This window comes from Pristiophorus japonicus, chromosome 1, assembly GCF_044704955.1.
Source record: "Pristiophorus japonicus isolate sPriJap1 chromosome 1, sPriJap1.hap1, whole genome shotgun sequence".
NCBI lineage: Eukaryota > Metazoa > Chordata > Chondrichthyes > Pristiophoridae > Pristiophorus > Pristiophorus japonicus.
In genome coordinates, this window is record NC_091977.1 from 300,031,726 (window position 1) to 300,053,623 (window position 21,898).

General features: G+C 46.3%; 1 protein-coding gene across 5 annotated transcripts in view; it reads left to right on the forward strand.

The window, feature by feature from the left end:
- Positions 1-21,898, forward strand: part of LOC139271360 (arf-GAP with SH3 domain, ANK repeat and PH domain-containing protein 1-like) — a 525,010-nt gene that overhangs the window by 439,399 nt on the left and 63,713 nt on the right. For all 5 annotated transcript variants that reach the window (XM_070888507.1, XM_070888511.1, XM_070888508.1 and 2 more), the window contains 2 exons: positions 12,176-12,283; positions 18,724-18,949. In XM_070888507.1, the coding sequence (XP_070744608.1) occupies positions 12,176-12,283; positions 18,724-18,949 (334 nt within the window). The remainder of the gene's footprint in view (positions 1-12,175; positions 12,284-18,723; positions 18,950-21,898) is intronic.

Sequence of the window (21,898 nt, forward strand, 5' to 3'; positions counted from 1 at the left end):
TGCTGTGCTGCGCAACCTTTACCGTTCTGGCTACTTTGTTGTGCTCCCACCCTGTGTCCCCGGATTCGGTTTAGAAAATAGGGTTATCCTATTTTAAATACCCTTCGTAATTTGTACTCCTCCCTTACATAATCAGCTACAGAAACAGATTAGCCACACTGTTCTCTCAGCCCAAAGCACATTTCCTGTTGGTTCAATTTGTAGATAATTGGAGCACTACAGTACACCAGAAAATACAAATGTCATGTTAACCTTGAAGCCTGCCAGTCCACTGAGCATTCAGTGTATTACGTTGAATACACTAGAGAGTTAGTCTCTGTTCATATTGCACTGCTCTGGCAATTGGAAAAATTAATAAAGATAGATTTTGTAAATAGTTGAGTTAGGGATTAGTAGTGCTAGTCATTAATATTTTTCTTTATACAGAATGTGGCATGCATCAGCAGTTTATACGCAATAGTATGTGCCTCCACTGGGCCCCAGTGAAACAGATCAAACCACTGCTGGGATTAGAGTATTTTACATTCATCTTTACATTAATCAAACCCAATTTCTGTGGGGATTTTTAATTGGCTTTTTCAAACCAACAGCAATATTTTATTTATCTAAACGAAATTCACTTTGAAGGATAACAATAACAATTTAGGGAATTTAATATACAGGTTTTTGGATTTTTCCGGATTTCGGACAAGACGATCAATACGTCCAAAATCCGGAAACCTCGGGACCGGGGTCGTGCTGGTTTTTGGATTTTTCTGGATTTCGGACCTTGCTGTTGGTGCTCCTCGCCACGCTGACCCTCCGCTTCTCCCTGCCTGCCAATCCACGCCGCCCGCCGATTTCCGCTGCGGTTTTTACCGGTTCCCTCGTCCCTCGCCACCCAACGTCACCATCTTTGCTCCCTCAAAAATGTCCGGTTTTTGGACAGTTTTGGTTTTCGGACAGCTAGATTCTGGACATTGTTCCTGTATTAGTAAAACACACCAAAGATTGGCAGGAAAGCTCTCAAATGGGAATTCCTTTTTAGCTGCAGATTTTAGGGGGTATTTCCTGTTTTTTTTATAACATGCTCTTTATCTTCATTTTTGTTAAATCGTCACTTTATTTCATCCAGTTTAAAATTATTTAGCAAGATGTCACTTTATATCCTCTCACTGAACCTGCTGCTAAGACTGGAAAAGTTAACAGGAGAGAAAAGGAACCATGATGGCCATGAAATTCGGAACCTTAGCGCCAGCTAATACAATCGGTTTTGGAGAAAAAATGGCGACTGCCTCAGTTCCACCCACTGGGTCCTGCGGCGGCCACCATTTTGGGCAGGTTGACCACCATTTTGGGCCATTGCCTGCGCTCGCGAGAGAAATGATGAGGCAGATTGTGACGTCAATCAGGGTGCAACACTGATTTGACGCACAACCTGCCATTTTCGATGTTGCCACTCCATTCAACGCCCTCTCCCAATCATGAACAGGTGAACATGCCTTTAAGCAGCAGGAAGTACCCACCACCAGCGCTATTTAATGGGATTAGCAACAACTTGTAAGTAACTTGCTTTTTGATTTCTACTGGCTGTATCCAAGTTTCTGCAACTGGAGCTTTCTACAGTTATTTAAAGTTGGTAAGGTGACTGGGAGCAGTGCTGCAAATGGAGAACGTCTTACTTCTGATTTCAAGGGTTCTGCTCATACCACTTGCTCCCAGTCATGGGGTCTCTACTTGTAGTCCCTCTCACACTGGAGTATGACAGGGAGATGAAGCAGAGTTGTGGGGGGTGGGGAGGAAGCAAGATGTGCACACTTACACCATTAGCAGCTTGTAAGAGTGAAAAGATTGTGGGATGAGGGGGAAGTGAGATTTGAGAAGAAGGATTAGGTAGAGCATACAGTCATCAGCAATGCTTTCAGCCTCGCCACTCACCACACTCTCCGTGATGGCCCATCCAATGATCTCTAGTACTGTCTCTTCCAGCTCAGAGGTTCTGAAGTCAGGCTTTCCCTCTGCTCATCTGCTGCTGCTCATGGTGGTTGTGTGCCATCTTTGCCTGCATGAGAAAGGGAAGTGTATCAGTGGGTGTGGTGCAATATGTTTGGGTTATGTTCCTGTCATGATAGAATAGCTAACATTGTGTGTGAGTTATGGGTTTGAGTCTTGCAGCAGTGGTAAGTATGTAAGAGTGAGGTGAAGCTATGATTGTGAGGTATGAATCGTGATTACTCGAGATTGTTGGTAGGTGAGTGATGGGGGTCTGGTGCTTTGAGCAGTGCGTGAGGCTTGTGGTGCGATATGGCAATTGAATATGCATTCACTCGCCTTGCCCACTTGTATGAAGTCATTAAGCTTCTTGCAGCACTGGATCGAGGTCCTGGGGGCAACACACATTGAACTGTCGACTTGTGCTATTTCCTTCTATTGCCTTCTCATGCTGCCTGGAAGGCCCCCTACCCGCTGCCAATATTCAGTGGTTTATTTTCTGTGTTGGTCGTTAACAAATGTTTTTGATCTCTGAATCTGTTGGCTAACACAATTGATATCGTCCTGTGAATTTTGATGCTTTGTCAATGGTAATTGACTGGGAATTGGAAACATTTAGTAGGAGCATTCTCATGAAGTTTGGGCTAAGCCATATTGTTGTGGGGCAGTTGAAAGAGCATTATTTTGTAATTGGCCATAATTGATTCTGGCACGATATAACAAAAAGAAAATGGATTCCATTCCCCAGGTTCCCTTAAAAAAAGCATATACTGCATGGTGATATGAGTGGTAGGCAGGCAGAGGGTTAACTTCTACAAGTATTCTGAAGACATCCAGCTCTACCTCTCCACCATTTCTCTCAACCTTACAACCACATAGGCATTGAACCAGAATTTCCTCCAACTGCCTATCAGGAAAACTGTAACAATGCAGCATATTGGAAATTTAGTGGTGTGGGGGATTGAGTATTAGCTTGTATAATTCACTCATGACACAGCATACCATAACCTACTATCTCCCCCAAATACTGATTGAAATAGCAACAATTCCTACAGCCTATTTTTTTTAAATTAGTTGTGTTTGTTTAAATAATGGCTTTTCCATTATTTTAGGTTGGGAATTTCCTCAGCTGCTCTCACCCTGCCATCATAATTTTGCTGGAAGTGTGGTTTTAAAAATAAGCTCGTTTACACCGCACTTCTAACGAAGTTAAATGGGCGGAACAGGAGCATATCCGAGGAAATTCTCAGCCTTGGTCTAAATAGTACTATACGACTCAGTTTTCCCCAGTGATTTGCGCCATTTTTTTGGCGCGGGCTGCTTTTTTTGGCCTAAATTTAAAAATCCATGTTTCCCCAAAGATTGTGTGCCAGTGTAACTCAGTTACAATTTTTTTAGATTAGTTTTTTTTGCATAATCTGATGTCTGCGCCAGTTTTTCACAATTATGCAAGTTTGGCCAACTTACATTTCTCCTAGAACAACGTATGTGACCACTCCCAAAAAACTTTCTGGCACTTGAGAAAAACCAGCGCACATCAAAAAATTGGTGTAGAAAGACGCCATTGTTTTTAGGCGAAGTTTTGGACACTCAAATATGCATCATCAAGCTTAAATTTTTGCAACTAAAAATGCAGAAAATGGAAGTTTCATGCAATTTTTAAAGTTTGGATTTTTTTCAAGTGCCATGTTACCACCAAACATCTCCAAACTGGGCTCGAGGGTCAGAGTGTCGGCCGGCACAATCGGTCCCTTGCCCGAACACTGGCTCGGGGCTCAGCTTGAAAAGAAGCCCTAGGTCGTGTGGAAGCTGAACTGAAGGGATGAGCACCTTACACTATGCCACTCTGCATCAAATGAAGCCCGGGGAGGGTTGTTTCCTGATCTAAGCAAGCCTATTGCGCATGCTCAGAACTGGGTGTGGTCCATACTAGGGTGTGGACCTTGGGGAGAGAGACAAGAAAAAAGCTTGTCCTGATTGCCATTTTGAGCTGCTTGCAAAGGTACAATTTAATCATGGGGGCAAGACTGACAATGCCATACCTCGTGCAAGCCTTCTGCATGATGATGCGGAGGAGGAGACAATTGATTCGACGTCATCGCTTGAGGAACCTCAGAGCATGTAGGATGATGGGCAGGAGGCCTTACCCACGTCTGGTATATTGAGACACGTTCATACCTGCACCTGAGTGATGCAGACTGTGTCAGAAGGATGCGTTTTCACAAAGAGGTTGTAACCGAGATTTGTGAGTTAATAAAAGCAGACCTGCAACCTAGAAGTGTCAGGAGGATTGCTTTGTCAGTTGAAGTGAAGGTTGCAGCTGCACTTTCATTCCATGCATCTGGATCATTCCAGGCCATAACTGGGGATGTGTGCACCATTTCTCAACATGCAAGACATATCTGCATTCAACAGATGACTGCTGCATTATATTCCCAGAGGAATGACTACATAAAGTTCCTCATGACCGCCCAGGCAATGCATGAAAGGGCTGTGGGCTTCTCCAGGATTGCTGGCTTCCCAAAGGTACAGGGCTGCATTGATTGTACCCACATCGCCTTGTAAGCACCTTTGGAGGATTCTGAGATGTACAGGAATAGAAAAGTCTTCCACTCCGTGAATGTACAGTTCGTGTGACGACATGCATCACATCATGTCAGTTGATGCAAGATACCCTGAGAGTACCCATGATGCGTTCATCCTACACGAGAGCTCTATATCTGCCATGTTTCAGCAGCAGCCAGAAGGGCAGAGCTGGCTACTGGGAGACAAAGGGTACGGCCTCGTCACCTGACTCATGATGCCCTATGCGTAATGCGGATGGAAGCTGACCGGGAATACAACATGTCGCACATTGCGACACGCAGCATAATAGAGAGGACCATTGGCATCTTGAAACAGCGTTTCCGATGCCTGGACCATTCCGGAGGCTACTTGCACTACTCCCCTGAGATTGTCAGTCAGTTCACTGTTGTGTGCTGCATGCTGCATATTTGGGAAGCTAGCAATCCTGGAGGAGGGCGGGTCGTCGTGCCCCTTTAACGATTGCTCGAGCCTTGTGCCAGCAGCTCATCCGTGAACACTTTGCTGCCTGACGGCAACTATTCCAAATGGACCATGTTTACTGTTTGGACCTGTTCCATAATCTTGTGTTGTGTTAATGGAACAGATAATGGAAATGATTCAGTTATAATTTAAAGTATATTTTATTAAAAAGTTTAACAAACATTTGTTTGCACTTACATGAATTTTTTTATTAAAGTTATCAAACTTTAAAGTTTTCAGTTAAGATCACTTACAAACTTTAACATCACTTAAAACTCAAAGATCACTTGAAACCTTTTAAACTTGTAAATTTCCATAACTTACAAAAAACTTTTAATTTGACAGCAGTTACAACAGTAACAACAATAATAACAACAGCAGCAAAAAAAAGGCTGCACCCATCTCTCCTCCACTTTATTCTAAGACAGCCCGCTGTGCTTGGTCTTGTTGACTCCACCCCTGCCCGCAGGTGATGGTGCAGCGTTTTTCGGGTTTGTACAAAGCTTATTCTTTCCAACATCTCGGGTAATGTGCACTTAATGTGGGGGGGGTGGGCACAGCCGATAATGTTGAAGGCCCGGCTTGGGCCTCTTCAGAGGCTGGTCTGGGGATTGGAGTGGGAGTGACAATTGATTCTGTCAATGGATGCAGGGTCTGGGCGTGTTCTCTTATTGCAGCAGCTAACTCTGACATTCCCTCCTTCATGTGCCCTGACAGTGTTTCAGCTACCAGCAGCATTCCCTCCCTCATGTTCATTGACAGCACATCAGCTACCTGCAACATTCCCTCGCTTGTGCACCGACATTGTTTCTGCTGCCTGAGACATTCCCTCCCTCTTGTTCCCGGCCGGCGTTCCCATTTCTCGTGAGAGTGGCATTACTTCTCCTGACAGTCCCGATACCTCATCACCCACCCCACTGATGGTGTCCAGGAGTGATCGCTCCCAATGCTCTCAGCACTCATTGCCATCATCTGAACCACTGGGACCCGCAGCTTCGGGCGGTGGAGCCCTGGGTGTGCCTCGCTGCACCCCACTGGATTCCCCAGCCTCTGACTCTGGGAAACCATGGAATACCCCAGCAACATGCATACCGCGCAGGAAAGGGGCTGGCACCTCAATGGGCGGCACCTGCACCTCCCCCAAAGTGAGCATAACAGTGTGGTCTTCACCCATCACCTCCCTCTCCTCATCCCCATGCTCTTGGTCTGGAAGGTGGGATTGGAAGATGTTCTCTTCAGGCTCGTCCATGTCTGAATCTTCTGCATCGTAAGGGTTGGCCTCAAGTTCTGCAAAATATAACAGAACAGACAAATGGTTAGCAGCAGAGGAGGGGGCAGGGTGCCATGAGTAGGCTCACACAGCGCAGGCAGCAGGCTCATTTGAAGGACCATGATGAAAGCGCATTGCATCAACCGAAGCATAGCCGAAGGAGACATCCCCATGAACCAAAGCATGACTAGCCCGAGCAGTACTTAACATTTGACAAAGCCAGATTGTGGAATTTGCAGGACTTGTCCTTTCCCTCGAGTGTGGGCCCGGCTTGTGCAGTGGTGGTTGCTTTTCTCCAGGCAGGACCCATCAAAGTAGTGACCCTGTCTTCCAAGGGTGTTGGTGAGTGCAGATTTGCCGGGCCGCTTCCTGTTCGGGTTCTTTCCCTTTTGTTGTGTGCCATCTTCCTCTGCAAAGATGAAAACATAACTTTTTAGGGAGGGTGTCTTTCTGCTGGTTGGGACATATACAGCTGGTCACATTTACAATTGCAATTCCAGCGAATAAATGAAAATATTACTTAGACTAACTACTTGACCAAGGTCCTGCCACTTCTTTTTGCACCATTGCAAGTAATCTTCTGCAAGTTTTTTCCTTTCTTTTGGTGAAACTTTTATGTGACCTCTGCTGGTGTTCAGATCGTGCCATCTGGCCTCAATTATGTGGCTCCATTTCATCCTGCAAGAAATTCTTGGTCCTTGAGCCACGTTGCATCCTGTATTGCAGCTCCAATTTTTCCAATGAGAATTAAAGTTCTCTCACACAACTGGCTCTTTAGAAATGGTCGAATGCAAACCGGAAACTGTACTGGGCATGCGCGTCAAAAACATCCTTTTTTTATACGCATGCGCAGAAGTGGGGGCATCGTTTTTTCGGCGCAGACATTAGGCTCCATTCCCTGTAGCTACAGGACACGCTGCGCGTTTCCAATTAAAAAAAAAAATAGAACGGGAAAACTTGCTACTTATTTTTTTGGAATAGTTGGGGCCAAAAAAAACGGGCGTAACTCTGGCAATACGCTAAAAAAACAGCATTGGGGAAATTTGAATCCCATAAAATTGTGCTTTACTCTGATAGAAACATAGAAAATAGGTGTAGGAGTAGGCCATTCCGGCCCTTCGAGCCTGCACCACCATTCAATAAGATCATGGCTGATCATTCACCTCAGTACCCCTTTCCTGCTTTCTCTCCATAGCCCTTGATCCCTTTAGCCGTAAGGGCCAGATCTAACTCCCTCTTGAATATATCCAATGAACTGGCATCGACAACTCTCTGCGGCAGGGAATTCCACAGGTTAACAACTCTCTGAGTGAAGAAATTTCTCCTCATCTCAGTCCTAAATGGCCTACCCCTTATCCTAAGACTGTGTCTCCTGGTTCTGGACTTCCCCCAACATCGGGAACATTCTTCCCGCATCGAACCTGTCCTGTCCCGTCAGAATCTTATACGTTTCTATCAGATCCCATCTCATCCTTCCAAACTCCAGTGTACAAAGTCCCAATTGATCCAGTGTCTCCTCATATGTAAGTCCAACCATCCCTGGAATCAGTCTGGTGAACCTTCACTGCACTCCCTCAATAGTAAGAAAGTCCTTCCTCAGATTAGGAGACCAAAACTGAACACAATATTCCAGGTGAGGCCTCACTAAGGCCCTGTACAATTGTAGTAACACCTCCCTGCTCCTATACTCAAATCCCCTAGCTATGAAGGCCAACATGCCATTTTCCTCCTTCACCGCCTGCTGTACCTGCATGCCAACTTTCAATGACTGATGAACCATGACACCCAGGTCCCGTTGCACCTCCTCTTTTCCTAATCTGCCGCCATTCAGATAATATTCTGCCCTTGTGTTTGTGGCACCAAAGTGGATAACCTCACATTTATCCACATTATACTGCATCTGCCACGTATTTGCCCACTCACGTAACCTGTCCAAATCACCCTGCAGCCTCTTTGCATCCTCCTCACAGCTCTCAATGCCACCCAGTTTCGTGTCATCTGCAAACTTGGAGATATTACACTCAGTTGCTTCATCCAAATCATTAATGTATATTGTAAAGAGCTGGGGTCCCAGCACTGAGCCCTGCGGCACTTCACTAGTCACTGCCTCCCATTCCGAAAAGGACCTGTTTATCCCAACTCTCTCCTTCCTGTCTGCCATCCAATTCTCTATCCACACCAGTACATTACCCCCAGTACCATGTGCTTTGATTTTGCACATCAATCTCTTATGTGGGACCTTGTCAAAGGCCTTTTGAAAGTCCAAATAAACCACATCCACTGGTTTTCCCTTGTCCACTCTACTAGTTACATCCTCAAAAAATTCCAGAAGATTTGTCAAACATGATTTCCCTTTCATAAATCATTGCTGATTTGGACCGATCCTGTCACTGCTTTCTAAATGCGCTGCTATTTCAATCTTAATAATTGATTCCAATATTTTCCCACTACTGACATCAGGCTAACCGGTCTATAATTACCCGCCTTCTCTCCCTCCTTTTTTAAAAAGTGGTGTTACATTTGCTCCCCTCCAGTCTATAGGAACTGATCCAGAGTCGATCGACTGTTGGAAAATGATCACCAATGCATCCACTATTTCTAGGGCCACTTTCTTTAAATACTCTGGATGCAGACAATCAGTCCTCGGATTTATTGGCCTTCAATCCCATCAATTTCTCCAACACATTTTTCCGCCTAATAAGGATATCCTTCAGTTCCTCCTTCTCACTAGACTCTCGGTCCCCTAGTACATCCGGAAGGTTATTTGTGTCTTCCTTCGTGAAGACAGAACCAAAGTATTTGTTCAATTGGTCTGCCATTTCTTTGTTTCCCATTATAAATTCACCTGAGTCCGACTGCAAGGGACCTACGTTTGTCTTCACTAATCTTTTTCTCTTCACATATCTATAGAAGCTTTTGCAGTCAGTTTTTATGTTCCCGGCAAGCTTCCTCTCGTACTCTATTTTCCCCCTCCTAATTAAACCCTTTGTCCTCCTCTGCTGAGTTCTAAATTTCTCCCAGTCCTCAGGTTTGGTGCTTTTTCTGGCCAATTTATATGCCTCTTCCTTGGATCTAACACTATCCTTAATTTCCCTTGTTAGCCGTGGTTGAGCCACCTTCCCCGTTTTATTTTTACTCCAGACAGGGATGTACAACTGTTGAAGTTCATCCATGTGACCTATAAATGTTTGCCATTGCCTATCCACTGTCAGTATGATTTGCCAGTCTATTCTAGCCAATTCACGCCTCATGCCGTTGAAGTTAGCTTTCCTTAAGTTCAGGACCCTAGTTTCTGAATTAACTGTGTCACACTCCATCTTAATAAAGAATTCTATCATATTATGGTCACTCTTCCCCAAGGAGCCTCGCACAACAAGATGGCTAATTAGTCCCTTCTCATTACACATCACCCAGTCTAGGATGGCCAGCTCTCTAGTTGGTTCCTCGACATATTGGTCAAGAAAACCATCCCTAATACACTCCAGGAAATCCTCCTCCACCGCATTGCTACCAGTTTGGTTAGCCCAATCTATATGTAAATTAAAGTCACCCATAATAACTGCTGTACCTTTATTGCACACATCCCTTATTTCTTGTTTGATACTGTCCCCAACCTCACTACTACTGTTTGGTGGCCTGTACACAACTCCCACCAGCGTTTTCTGCCCTTTGGTATTCTGTAGCTCCACCCATACCGATTCCACATCATCCAAGCCAATGTCCTTCCTTACTATAGCATTAATTTCCTCTTTAACCAGCAACGCCACCCTGCCTCCTTTTCCTTTCTGTCTATCTTTCCTAAATGTTGAATACCCCTGGATGTTGAGTTCCCAGCCTTGGTCATCCTGGAGCCATGTCTCTGTGATGCCAATTACATCATATCCATTAACTGCTATCTGCGCAGTTAATTCGTCCACCTTATTCCGAACACTCCTCGCATTGAGTCACAGAGGCGTCAGGCTTGTCTTTTTAACACACTTTGCCCCTTTAGAGTTTTGCTGTAATGTGGCCCTTTTTGTTTTTTGCCTTGGGTTTCTCTGCCCTCCACTTTTATTATTCTCCTTTCTAGCTTTTGCCTCTGTCTCCCTTTTATTTCCCTCTGTCTCCCTGCATAGGTTCCCATCCCCCTGCCATATTAGTTTAACTCCTCCCCAACAGCACGAGCAAACACTCCCGCGAGAACATTGGTTCCAGTCCTGCCCAGGTCCAGACCGTCCGGTTTGTACTGGTCCCACCTCCCCCAGAACCAGTTCCAATGCCCCAGGAATTTGAATCCCTCCCTTCTGTACCACTCCTCAGGCCACGTATTCATCTGAGCTATCCTGCGATTCCTACTCTGACTAGCACGTGGCACTGGTAGCAATCCTGAGATTACTACTTTTGAGGTCCTGCTTTTTAATTTAGCTCCTAGCTCCCTAAATTCGTCTCGTAGGACCTCATCCCATTTTTTACCTATATCATTGGTACATATACGCACCACGACAACTGGCTGTTCACCCTCCCTTTTCAGAATGTCCTGCACCCGCTCCGAGACATCCTTGACCCTTGCACCCGGGAGGCAACATACCATCCTGGAGTCTCGGTTGCGGCCGCAGAAACGCCTATCTATTCCCCTTGCAATTGAATCCCCTACCACTCTTTTTCCTGCCCTCCTGTGCAGCAGAGCCACCCACGGTGCCATGAACTTGGCTGCTGCTGCTGTCCCCTGATGAGCCATCCCCCTCAACAGTACCCAAAGCGGTGTATCTGTTTTGCAGGGGGATGACCGCAGGGGACCCCTGCACTACCTTCCTTGCACTGCTCTTCCTGTTGGCCACCCATCCCCTATCTGGCTGTGTACCCTTTACCTGCGATGTGACCAACTCGCTAAACGGGATATTCACGTCATTCTCAGCATCGTGGATGCTCCAGAGTTCATCCACCCGCAGCTCCAGTGCCGCAATGCGGGCTGTCAGGAGCTGGAGGCGGATGCACTTCCGGCACATGTAGTCATCAGGGACACCAGAAGCGTACCTGTGTTCCCACATAGTACAGGAGGAAAATAACACGTGTCTGAGATCTCCTGTCATGACATAACCCTTGGATTAACTTAATTGGGCAACAATAATGTTAAAAGGGTACTTACTGATGAAAGAAAAAGAAAAAAGAAAAACGACTCACCAATCACCAGCCAATCACTTACCCCCTTGGCTGTGATGTCACCTTTCGATTTCTTTCTACTTCTTTTTTCCTCCCTGTCGCTGCACAAGCTCGCCTCTCCACGCACCTCCCGAGCCTGTCGCTGATTCACCACGAACTCCCAACGATTCACGGACACTGGGCCTTTTTATAGGCCTCCCCACGCACCTCCCGAGCCTCTCGCTGACTCACCACGAACTCCTAACGATTCACGGACGCTGGGCCTTTTTATAGACCTCTCCACGCACCTCCTGAGCCTCTCGCTGATTCACCACGAACTCCCTAAATCAGAATTGTAAACTCTCTGGTCATATCTAACAATCTGAAAACTTAAAATAATTTATATTAAAGACATTGAATGTTCCAATTATGAAATATTATAATTATAAGAGACTATCGTCATAAGAAATTTTTAAGTAACCAGTATTTATGCAAGCCAAAACAATGCATTCATGTAGCTCCTTTTAAGTGTGCAAACTAGTTTAAATGACATGTTTGTTTAGACATCATACTAGATAACAAATATCATAAAGCTTAAAAAAATCGTATGTGGTTCACTTATGCAGTGTTCTTGAGCTAAAATCACCTTATTTTTTCTCCCTCATGAAAATATGTTGCTAATTAGAGGTTTAAATATGTATAGCCCATTATAGAATCATTTCACATAGCTACTATTGCAATTTGATGATTGATATTTTATATTAATTTCAGATCAGTCAAGCTGCTTTAGGAAAAATTAATCCTCATGTTCATGTGGAATATGAATGGCAATTACGGCAAGAGGAGATTGATGAAAGTGATGATGACTTGGACGAAAAGGTGAGCACGGAAAATATAACAGAATTAAGGTGTCCATCAACCCGAACTATTCTCAAACACCCTCGCACATCCAGTTACAGAGCAACATTTGGTGGGGATCTGCATACTCTTATGGTTGAAAATAGCATGTGAAGCAAGAAGTTTCGAAGAGATGGAGAAAAATCATCTTTTAAAATGTTTTTAGTTTTTTTTGAAAAACGATCATCTTTTATAAGTTGGATTGAAGAATAGCCCAATGCAATGCTTTATCCTGAATTTTTAAAAAAAGCTGAATTTAACAATGAATATAGAATACAGATCTTGCATTGTAGGGAAAAAAGTTGCAGATAGATCCCTGATAGTTCATTTGGTAATTGTACTATTTAGTGTGGTGCTGAGCTATATGCATCAGGAGGCACTGCAGTTTGATCCTTGGCATATGATGAATTAGCTGATTTTAGCTGGGGCTGTAGTAGAGGTGCTACAGTTCACCTAGACAGCTCCCCAGCATTCCCTTGATAGGATAGAAAACAGGCCGAGAGGTAGATAGTCATCTGTACCACCTGGGCATGAATATTCAACAGGGCAGAGCACAGGAAGCAAAATCAGGTGGTGAGGATTGCATGCAGGTGATGGAGCCTGTTCATCTTTCGTTCTATTAATTTAAATGGAATATCGAGCAGGATCCGTTATGGGTGTGTGATCCTCCTCACCTGGTTTTCTCTTCTGCACACTGCCCAGGTAATGCTTTACACCAGGCATTGACAACAGAAAAACATCTACCTTGGAGTTTTGCTCTTTAATGTTAGAAAATGCACGTGTCGATGTTCGGATCAATCTTGGCACTGATGTGTATCCATAGTTGAATAACTCTGATACTCGTTGTCTAGGAATACACACAAGACTACCGATTTCTATAATGTGGCATGTACCCCAGCACCTTCAGTGAGTCGAGGTACAAGATGAGCTATGATCTTATTGAATGGCAGAGCAGGCTTGTGGAGCCGAATGACCTACTCCTGCTCCTATTTCTTATGTTCTTATACCAATCAGGAAAGATTGAGCAGGCCAGTGCTTTTTTCTCTAGAAAAGAGAAAACTTGAGGGGTGACCAGTTAGAGATCTAAGATTATGAAAGGGTTTGATAGGGTTGATGTGAAGATGTTGTTTCAGCATGCAGGGGAGACCAGAACTAGGGACCATAAATATCTTATAGTCACTAATAAATCCAACAAGGAATTCAGGAGAATCTTCTTTACCCAGAGAGTGGTTAGAATGTGGAACTCACTACCACAAGGTGTAGTTGAGGCGACTACCATAAATGCATTTAAGTGGAAGCTAGATAAACACGAGAGAGAAAGTAATAGGATATGTAGATGAAGAAGATATGAGGGCAGAGTTGGCTAAAGTGGACTGGGAAAATAGATTAAAGTGTAGGACAGTTGATGAACAGTAGTGTACATTTAAAGAGATATTTCACAACTCTCAAGAAAAATATATATTCCAGTGAGGAGGAAAGAGTGTAAGAGAAAAGATAGCCATCTATGGCTAACAAAAGAAATAAAGGACGGTATCCAATTAAAAATAAGGGCGTACAAAGTGGCCAAAACTAATGGGAGTCCAGAAGATTGGGAAGCTTTTAAAAGCCAGCAAACAATGACTAAAAAAATGATTAGGAAAAGGAAGATAGACTATGAAAGTAAACTAGCACGAAATATAAAAACAGATAGCAAGAGTTTCTATCGGTATATAAAAGGGAAAAGAGTGGCTAAAGTAAATGTTGGTCCCTTAGAGGACGAGACCAGGGAATTAGTAATAGGAAACATGGGGAGGTTGTAAACTCTGAACAAGTATTTTGTACCAGTCTTTACGATAGAGGACACAAACAATATTCCGACAGTGGATAGTCAAGGGGCTATGGGGGGATAGGAACTTAACACAATCACAATCACTAAGGAGGTGGTACTCAGTAAGATAATGGGACTAAAGGCAGATAAATCCCCTGGACCTGATGGCTTGCATCCTAGGGTCAGAGCAGCAGGGATAGTGGATGCATTGGTTGTAATTTACCAAAATTCCCTGGATTCTGGGAAGGTCCCAGTAGATTGGAAAACTGTAAATGTAATGCCCCTATTTAAAAAAGGAGGCAGACAAAAAGCAGGAAACTATAGACCAGTTAGTCTAACATCTGTGGTTGGGAAAATGTTGGAGTCCATTATTAAAGAAGCAGTAGCAGGACATTTGGAAAAGCATAATTCGGTCAGGCAGAGTCAGCATGGATTTATGACGGGGAAATCATGTTTGACAAATTTGCTGGAATTATTTGAGAATGTAACGAACAGAGTGGTTGTGGTGTATTTGGACTTCCAGAAGGCATTTGACAAGGTGCCACATAAAAGGTTACTGCACAAGATAAAAGTTCACAGGGTTGGGGGCAATATATTATCATGAATAGAGGATTGGCTAACTAACAGAAAACAGCGAGTCATGATAAATGATTCATTCTCGGGTTGGCAATCAGTAACTAGTGGGGTGCCGCAGGGATCAGTGCTGGGACCCCAACTATTTACAATCTATATTAACGACTTGGAAGAAAGGACCGAGTGTAATGTAGCTAAGTTTGCTGACGATACAAAGATGGGAGGAAAAGCAATGTGTGAGGAGGACACACAAAATCTGCAAAAGGTCATAGACAGGCTAAGTGAGTGGGCAAAAATTTGGCAGATGGAGTATAATGTTGGAAAGTTTGAGGTCATGCACTTTGGCAGAAAAAATCAAAGAGCAAGTTACTGTTTAAATGGAGAAAAATTGCGAAGAGCTGCAATACAGCAGGACCTGGGGGTACTTGTGCATGAAATACAAAGATTAGTATGCAGGTACAGCAAGTGGTCAAGAAGGCCAATGGAATCTTGGCCTTTATTGCAAAGGGGATGGAGTATAAAAGCAGGGAAGTCTTGCTACAGTTTTACAGGGTATTGGTGAGGCCACACCTGGAATACTGCGTGCAGTTTTGGTTTCCATATTTTACAAAAGGAGATACTTGCTTTGGAGGCAGTTCAGAGAAGGTTCACTAGGTTGATTCTGGAGATGAGGGGGTTGACTTATGAGGAAAGGCTGAGGATGTTGGGCTTCTACTCATTGGAATTCAGAAGAATGAGAGGTGATCTTATCGAAACGTATAAGATTATAAGGAGGCTTGACAAGGTGGATGCAGAGCGGATGTTTCCACTGATAGGGGAGACTAGAACTCGGGGGCATAATTTTAGAATAAGAGGCCGCCCATTTAAAACTGAGATGAGGAGGAATTTCTGGGTGGGTGGGTGTGGTGGGTGTGGAGGGCATTAGCGTTGATTCTATAGATGAAGATGATGATAACAGTCTAAACAAGTACTGTTGCAATAAAGATAGTAATTTGACCGCAAATATTTTGCGGGTCTCTGCTAGTAATCTTGATTTACTTTTTTAGTGCAGTACTGAGGGAGTATTGCATTTTCAGAGATGCTGTCTACTGGATGAGACGTTAAAACAAGGTCATGTCTGCCCTTTCAGATGGACGTAAAAGATCCCATATACTAATTAAAGACGAGCAAGGGAGCTCTCTCATTGTCCTGGCCAAAACTGATTCCTTAACCAACCACCACTGGTCATTCATCTCATTACTGTTGTGGAATCTTGCTGTGCAAACCTACAGCCATGTTTGCCACAAAACAAGTGACTATACACTTAAAAAGTAGTTAATTGGCAGTAAAGTACTTTGGATATCCTGCTCTCTCTCTTCTCTCCTGGCTATTGTCCCTTTTCAATCGTGAAGAAGATGATGGAGACTGAAATCTGCTATCCAGGAAAAGCCTGAATATGAATCTGTTAAGTCGATCATCCAAATGCGGTTCATCTAATCAAAATTTAAGTTTTGTAGCTTCCATTGCTCTTTATAAGGTTTTCCAATCTTTGAGAGAAAACCTGAAACTGCTCACAGATGTATGACATCATTCACTTAAAATTAAGAATTGACCATGTAACAGTGAAGTTAAGACTAGCCAAGACTCGTAAAATATTTGCAGTCAAATTATTATCTTTGTTGTAAAAGTACTTATTTAGACTGTTATCATCTTCTTTGTCGATAGAATCAATGCTGATGTCTCCGCTCTCTCCCTCCCTCTACCCCCGTCCCTCCCTCTACCCCCGTCCCTCCCTCTTTCCCCCGTCCCTCCCTCTTCCCCGTCCCTCCCTCTTTCCCCCGTCCCTCCCTCCCTCCCTCTTTCCCCCGTCCCTCCCTCCCTCTCTCTTTCCCCCGTCTCTCCCTCCCTCTCTCTTTCCCCCGTCCCTCCCTCCCTCCCTCTTTCCCCCGTCCCTCCCTCCCTCCCTCCCTCCCTCTTTCCCCCGTCCCTCCCTCCCTCCCTCTTTCCCCCGTCCCTCCCTCCCTCCCTCTTTCCCCCGTCCCTCCCTCCCTCCCTCTTTCCCCCGTCCCTCCCTCCCTCTTTCCCTCTTTCCCCCGTCCCTCTCTCCCTCCCTCTTTCCCCCGTCCCTCCCTCCCTCCCTCTTTCCCCCGTCCCTCCCTCCCTCTTTCCCCCGTCCCTCCCTCCCTCTTTCCCCCGTCCCTCCCTCCCTCCCTCTTTCCCCCGTCCCTCCCTCCCTCCCTCTTTCCCCCGTCCCTCCCTCCCTCCCTCCCTCTTTCCCCCGTCCCTCCCTCCCTCCCTCCCTCTTTCCCCCGTCCCTCCCTCCCTCCCTCTTTCCCCCGTCCCTCCCTCCCTCCCTCCCTCTTTCCCCCGTCCCTCCCTCCCTCCCTCTTTCCCCCGTCCCTCCCTCCCTCCCTCTTTCCCCCGTCCCTCCCTCCCTCTTTCCCCCGTCCCTCCCTCCCTCCCTCTTTCCCCCGTCCCTCCCTCCCTCCCTCTTTCCCCCGTCCCTCCCTCCCTCCCTCCCTCTTTCCCCCGTCCCTCCCTCCCTCCCTCCCTCCCTCTTTCCCCCGTCCCTCCCTCCCTCCCTCTTTCCCCCGTCCCTCCCTCCCTCCCTCCCTCTTTCCCCCGTCCCTCCCTCCCTCCCTCTTTCCCCCGTCCCTCCCTCCCTCTTTCCCCCGTCCCTCCCTCCCTCTTTCCCCGTCCCTCCCTCCCTCTTTCCCCGTCCCTCCCTCCCTCCCCGTCCCTCCCTCCCTCCCTCCCTCCCTCCCTCCTTCCCCCGTCCCTCTCTCCCTCCCTCTTTCCCCCGTCCCTCCCTCCCTCCCTCTTTTCCCCGTCCCTCCCTCCCTCCCTCTTTCCCCCGTCCCTCCCTCTTTCCCCCTGTCCCTCCCTCCCTCCCTCCCTCTTTCCCTCCCTCCCTCCCTCCCTCCCTCCCTCCCTCCCTCCCTCCCTCCCTCCCTCCCTCCCTCCCTCCCTCTTTCCCCATCCCTCCCTCCCTCCCTCTTTCCCCATCCGTCCGTCCCTCCCTCTTTCCCCGTCCCTCCCTCCCTCCCTCCCTCCCTCTTTCCCCGTCCCTCCCTCCCTCTTTCCCCCGTCCCTCCCTCCCTCCCTCTTTCCCCCGTCCCTCCCTCCCTCCCTCTTTCCCCCGTCCCTCCCTCTTTCCCCCCTCCCTCCCTCCCCCCTCCCTCCCTCCCTCCCCCCTCCCTCCCTCCCTCCCTCCCTCTTTCCCCCGTCCCTCCCTCTTTCGTCCCTCCTTCCCTCCCTCCCTCCGTCCGCCTCCCTCCCTCCCTCCCTCTTTCCCTCCGTCCGCCTCCCTCCCTCTTCCCTCCGTCCGCCTCCCTCACTCTTTCCCTCCCCCTTCCTCTTCTCCCCCTTCCTCTTCTCCCCCTTCCTCTTCTCCCCCTTCCTCTTCCCCCCCCTTCCTCTTCCCCCCCCTTCCTCTTCCCCCCCCTTCCTCTTCCCCCCACCTCCCTCCCTCTTTTCCCCCCCCCCCCACCTCCCTCCCTCTTCCCCTCTCTCTCTTTCCCCCGTCTCGCTCTCTCGCTCGCTCTCCCTCTTCCCCCGTCTCTCTCTCTCTCGCTCTCGCTCTCTCATACCCTTTCTCCCACTCCCTTGCGTCCCCTCTCCCTCGTAACATCCTCGCGTCCCCTCTCTCTCGCCCCCGGCGCGCGCCCCTCCTCTCGCTCGCCCCCCCCCCCCCCTACCCCAGCTCTGCTTTACATTATCATGAGCCTGGAAAGCTTTACTTTGTAGTGCTGTTGTAGAGGAAGTACATTTGTCTGAAAAAACATAGTTTTTCATAGTTATAAGCTATGTAATTGAGGTAAGTTTGGCTTGTAAATTACCGTCACTTGAGGGACAAACAATATCAAATCTGAGAATCAAAATTTAGGAACTATTCATTCATTAAATGAAAACTCCTTTGGGCAAAAATTTAATGCGTGACAGATACAGAAATCTTTCTTCCTTGGGTAGCTATCAGTGTTGTCATTTTGACTGAGATGGATTATTAATCTTAAATGTATCACAACTCCAAATCTAACTCTTGTCATCTTTTCCTTTTCATTAGACCAGCCCTATAAAGAAAGAGCGTTCTCCAAGGCCACAGAGCTTCTGCCACTCTTCCAGTCTCTCCCCACAAGATAAGCTTATGATTCCAGGGCTTGGCATAGCACGAGAAAAACAGCGACTTTCATATGGGGCATTTAGTAATCAAATATATGGAAGTGGCACAGATTCCCCAATGTCACCGGCCACTGACGCCCCTCCTCTTCCTCCTAGGAATCCAAGCAAAGGTTGGTGACTAAATAAGGAAGAAATTTTCTAACATGTTAGTGCATTTAATTATGACTTGCAGTTGAAGATTTAACTGCTAATTGCAACTTGGAAAATGTCCATTAGATTATTCCAGTTGATCCAACTTTTTCTTGCAGTGCCATGTCTGCCATTAACAGGAATACTGGCTCTGCCATATCTCTTATTCTTTGGTAAAAGTTATTATTCTCTCTTTTACTGTTTAACACGAGAACTTGTTGAATTTGTCAATTACTCTTTGGAGCCGAAATTCCGGCTTACTAAGTTTTGCAAAAAAGTAAATGCAAGTAACATATGGTGGAATGCAAGTAGGAAGTGCTAACTGAGTATTTGTCCATGTTTAGCATTACTTTGATCATTCCTACCCTTCCAAAAATGGATTCATGAACATTTAAAAAAAAATCATGAAAAAGCAAATTATTCCTTGTTGAGGTCATTAATAAGGAAGTTGTACTTGTTTTGTTGCTGCATAATCAAACTGAAAAATATGTTATTCCAAATCCGAGATGGTGTTACTGAGCTTAAAGAATGAGAAAATTGCAAAGCAACACCATAAACATGGGTCAAAGAATTAGAGCAACTGTAGATTCACTGTGTCAGCCAGAAATAGTACTGGTGCAGAAAAGAAAAACAAAACTAAACTAAAAGTTGTAAATTAGTTTGCAAATTGCTGGCTTTTCTATTAAACTTCAAAAGAAACTGCCATTGGTAAGAGATTTAGAGATTCTGAAAGAAGATATGAGTACTGAAGGTGAAGGAGATTTATTTTCCAGACAAGCCTGGGGGTGCGATGCATAAAAACCGTTTGGCTATTTGGTGCCTTTTTTTAGCATTTTGAGGATCACTTTTGTTATTTATGTAGACTTGTATATACCTTGTACAGCCACCAGAGGGTTCATCCCCTGGAGTCCCAAGGGATCCCATAATCCCTTGGGAGCACAGGTACTTAAGGAGACCTCACAGGCTGGAGAGGCACTCTGGAGACCTGCAATAAAAGACTACGGTCACACTTTACTTTGAGCTCACAGTATACAGTCAGACTCTTTATTCATACATAACTGGTGACGAGATACAGATGATGAACCCAACGATGCAAAGAACAGTGGGCTTCCTGGAGAAATTCTCAGAGGGAAATGATTGGGAAACCTTCGTGGAGCGACTCGACCAATATTTCGGGGTCAATGAGCTGGAAGGAGAAACGAACGCTGCCAAACGAAGGGCGATTCTCCTCACCGTCTGCGGGGCACCAACGTATAGCCTCGTGAAAAATCTGCTTGCTCCAGCGAAACCCACAGAGAAATCGTACGATGATTTGTGCACACTGGTCCGGGAGCATCTGAACCCGAAGGAAAGCGTTCTGATGGCGAGGTACTGGTTCTACACCGGCAAAAGGTCTGAAGACCAGGAAGTGGCGAGTTATGTCGCCGAGCTATGACGCCTTGCAGGACATTGCGAATTTGAAGGACATTTGGAGCACATGCTCAGAGACTTTTTCGTACTTGGAATTGGCCATGAAATGATACTTAGCAAACTTTTGACTGTAGAGACCCCCACCTTGAGTAAGGCCACAGCGATAGCCCAGGCGTTCATTGCCACCAGTGACAATACGAAGCAAATCTCTCAGCACATGAGTGCTGCTACAAGTACTGTGATCAAAGTGATGTTGTTTTCAAATCGCAACGTACAGGGCAGGCCCCACATGCCTGCAGCTGCACGTCCGCAGATGTCTGAGTCCACCATCAAAGGTGATGAATGCAAGGCCATTAACACCTTGTTGGCGCTGCGGGGGTGATCATCGTTTCTATTCATGCCACTTCAAAGGGTACGTTTGCAAGGGCTGTGAAACAATGGGACGTATGTGCAGGCGAGCTGCAAACCCCGTTAATCCTGCAAACCACTATGTTGCAGAGGAGGACAGATCCACGGCAGATCACGACGAACCACAGACCGAGGAGGCAGAGGTATATGGGGTGCACACATTTACCACAAAGTGTCCCTCGATAATGCTGAAGGTTGAATTGAGTGGACTCCCGGTGTCAATGGAGCTGGACACAGGTGCGAGCCAGTCCATTATGAGCAAAAAGACTTTCAAAAAATTGTGCAGCAAGGCCTCAAGGCCAGTCTTGACTCCCATTCGCATGAAACTGAGAACTTACACAAAGGAACTAATTCCCGTAATCGACAGTGCTACTGTAAAGATCTCCTACCATGGAGCGGTGCACAAGCTACCACTCTGGGTGGTACCACGCTGCTCAGCTGGGAAAGATACGCTGGAACTGGGACGCCGTCCGAGCGCTCTCGTCCGCTGACGACGCTTCATGTGCCCAGGTCTTAAACAAGTTCCCTTCGTTGTTCGAACCAGGCATCGGGAAGTTCCAAGGAGCAAAAGTGCAGACCCACCTAATTCCGGGGGCGCGACCCATCCATCACAAGGCGAGAACAGTACCGTACATGATGAGAGAAAGGGTAGAGATCGAGCTAGACCGGCTGCAAAGAGAGAGCATCATTTCGTGATCGAATTCAACAAGTGGGCCAGTCCGATTGTTCCAGTCCTCAAGGGAGATGGCACCGTCAGAATCTGTGGTGATTACAAAGTAACTATCAATAGTTTCTCCCTGTAGGATCAATACCCACTACCAAGAGCTGACGACCTTTTTGCTACGCTGGCGAGAGGAAAGTCGTTCACGAAGCTGGACTTGCCCTCGGCCTACATGACGCAGGAACAGGAGGAATCATCGAAGGGCCTCACCTGTATCAACACGCACAAAGGTCTCTTCATTTATAACAGATGCCCGTTTGGAATTCGATCAGCCGCGGCGATATTCCAGAGAAACATGGAAAGCCTACTGAAGTCGGTTCCGCGCACGGTGGTCTTCCAAGACAACACCTTGGTTACAGGTCGCAACACAGTCTGCAGAACCTGGAGGAGG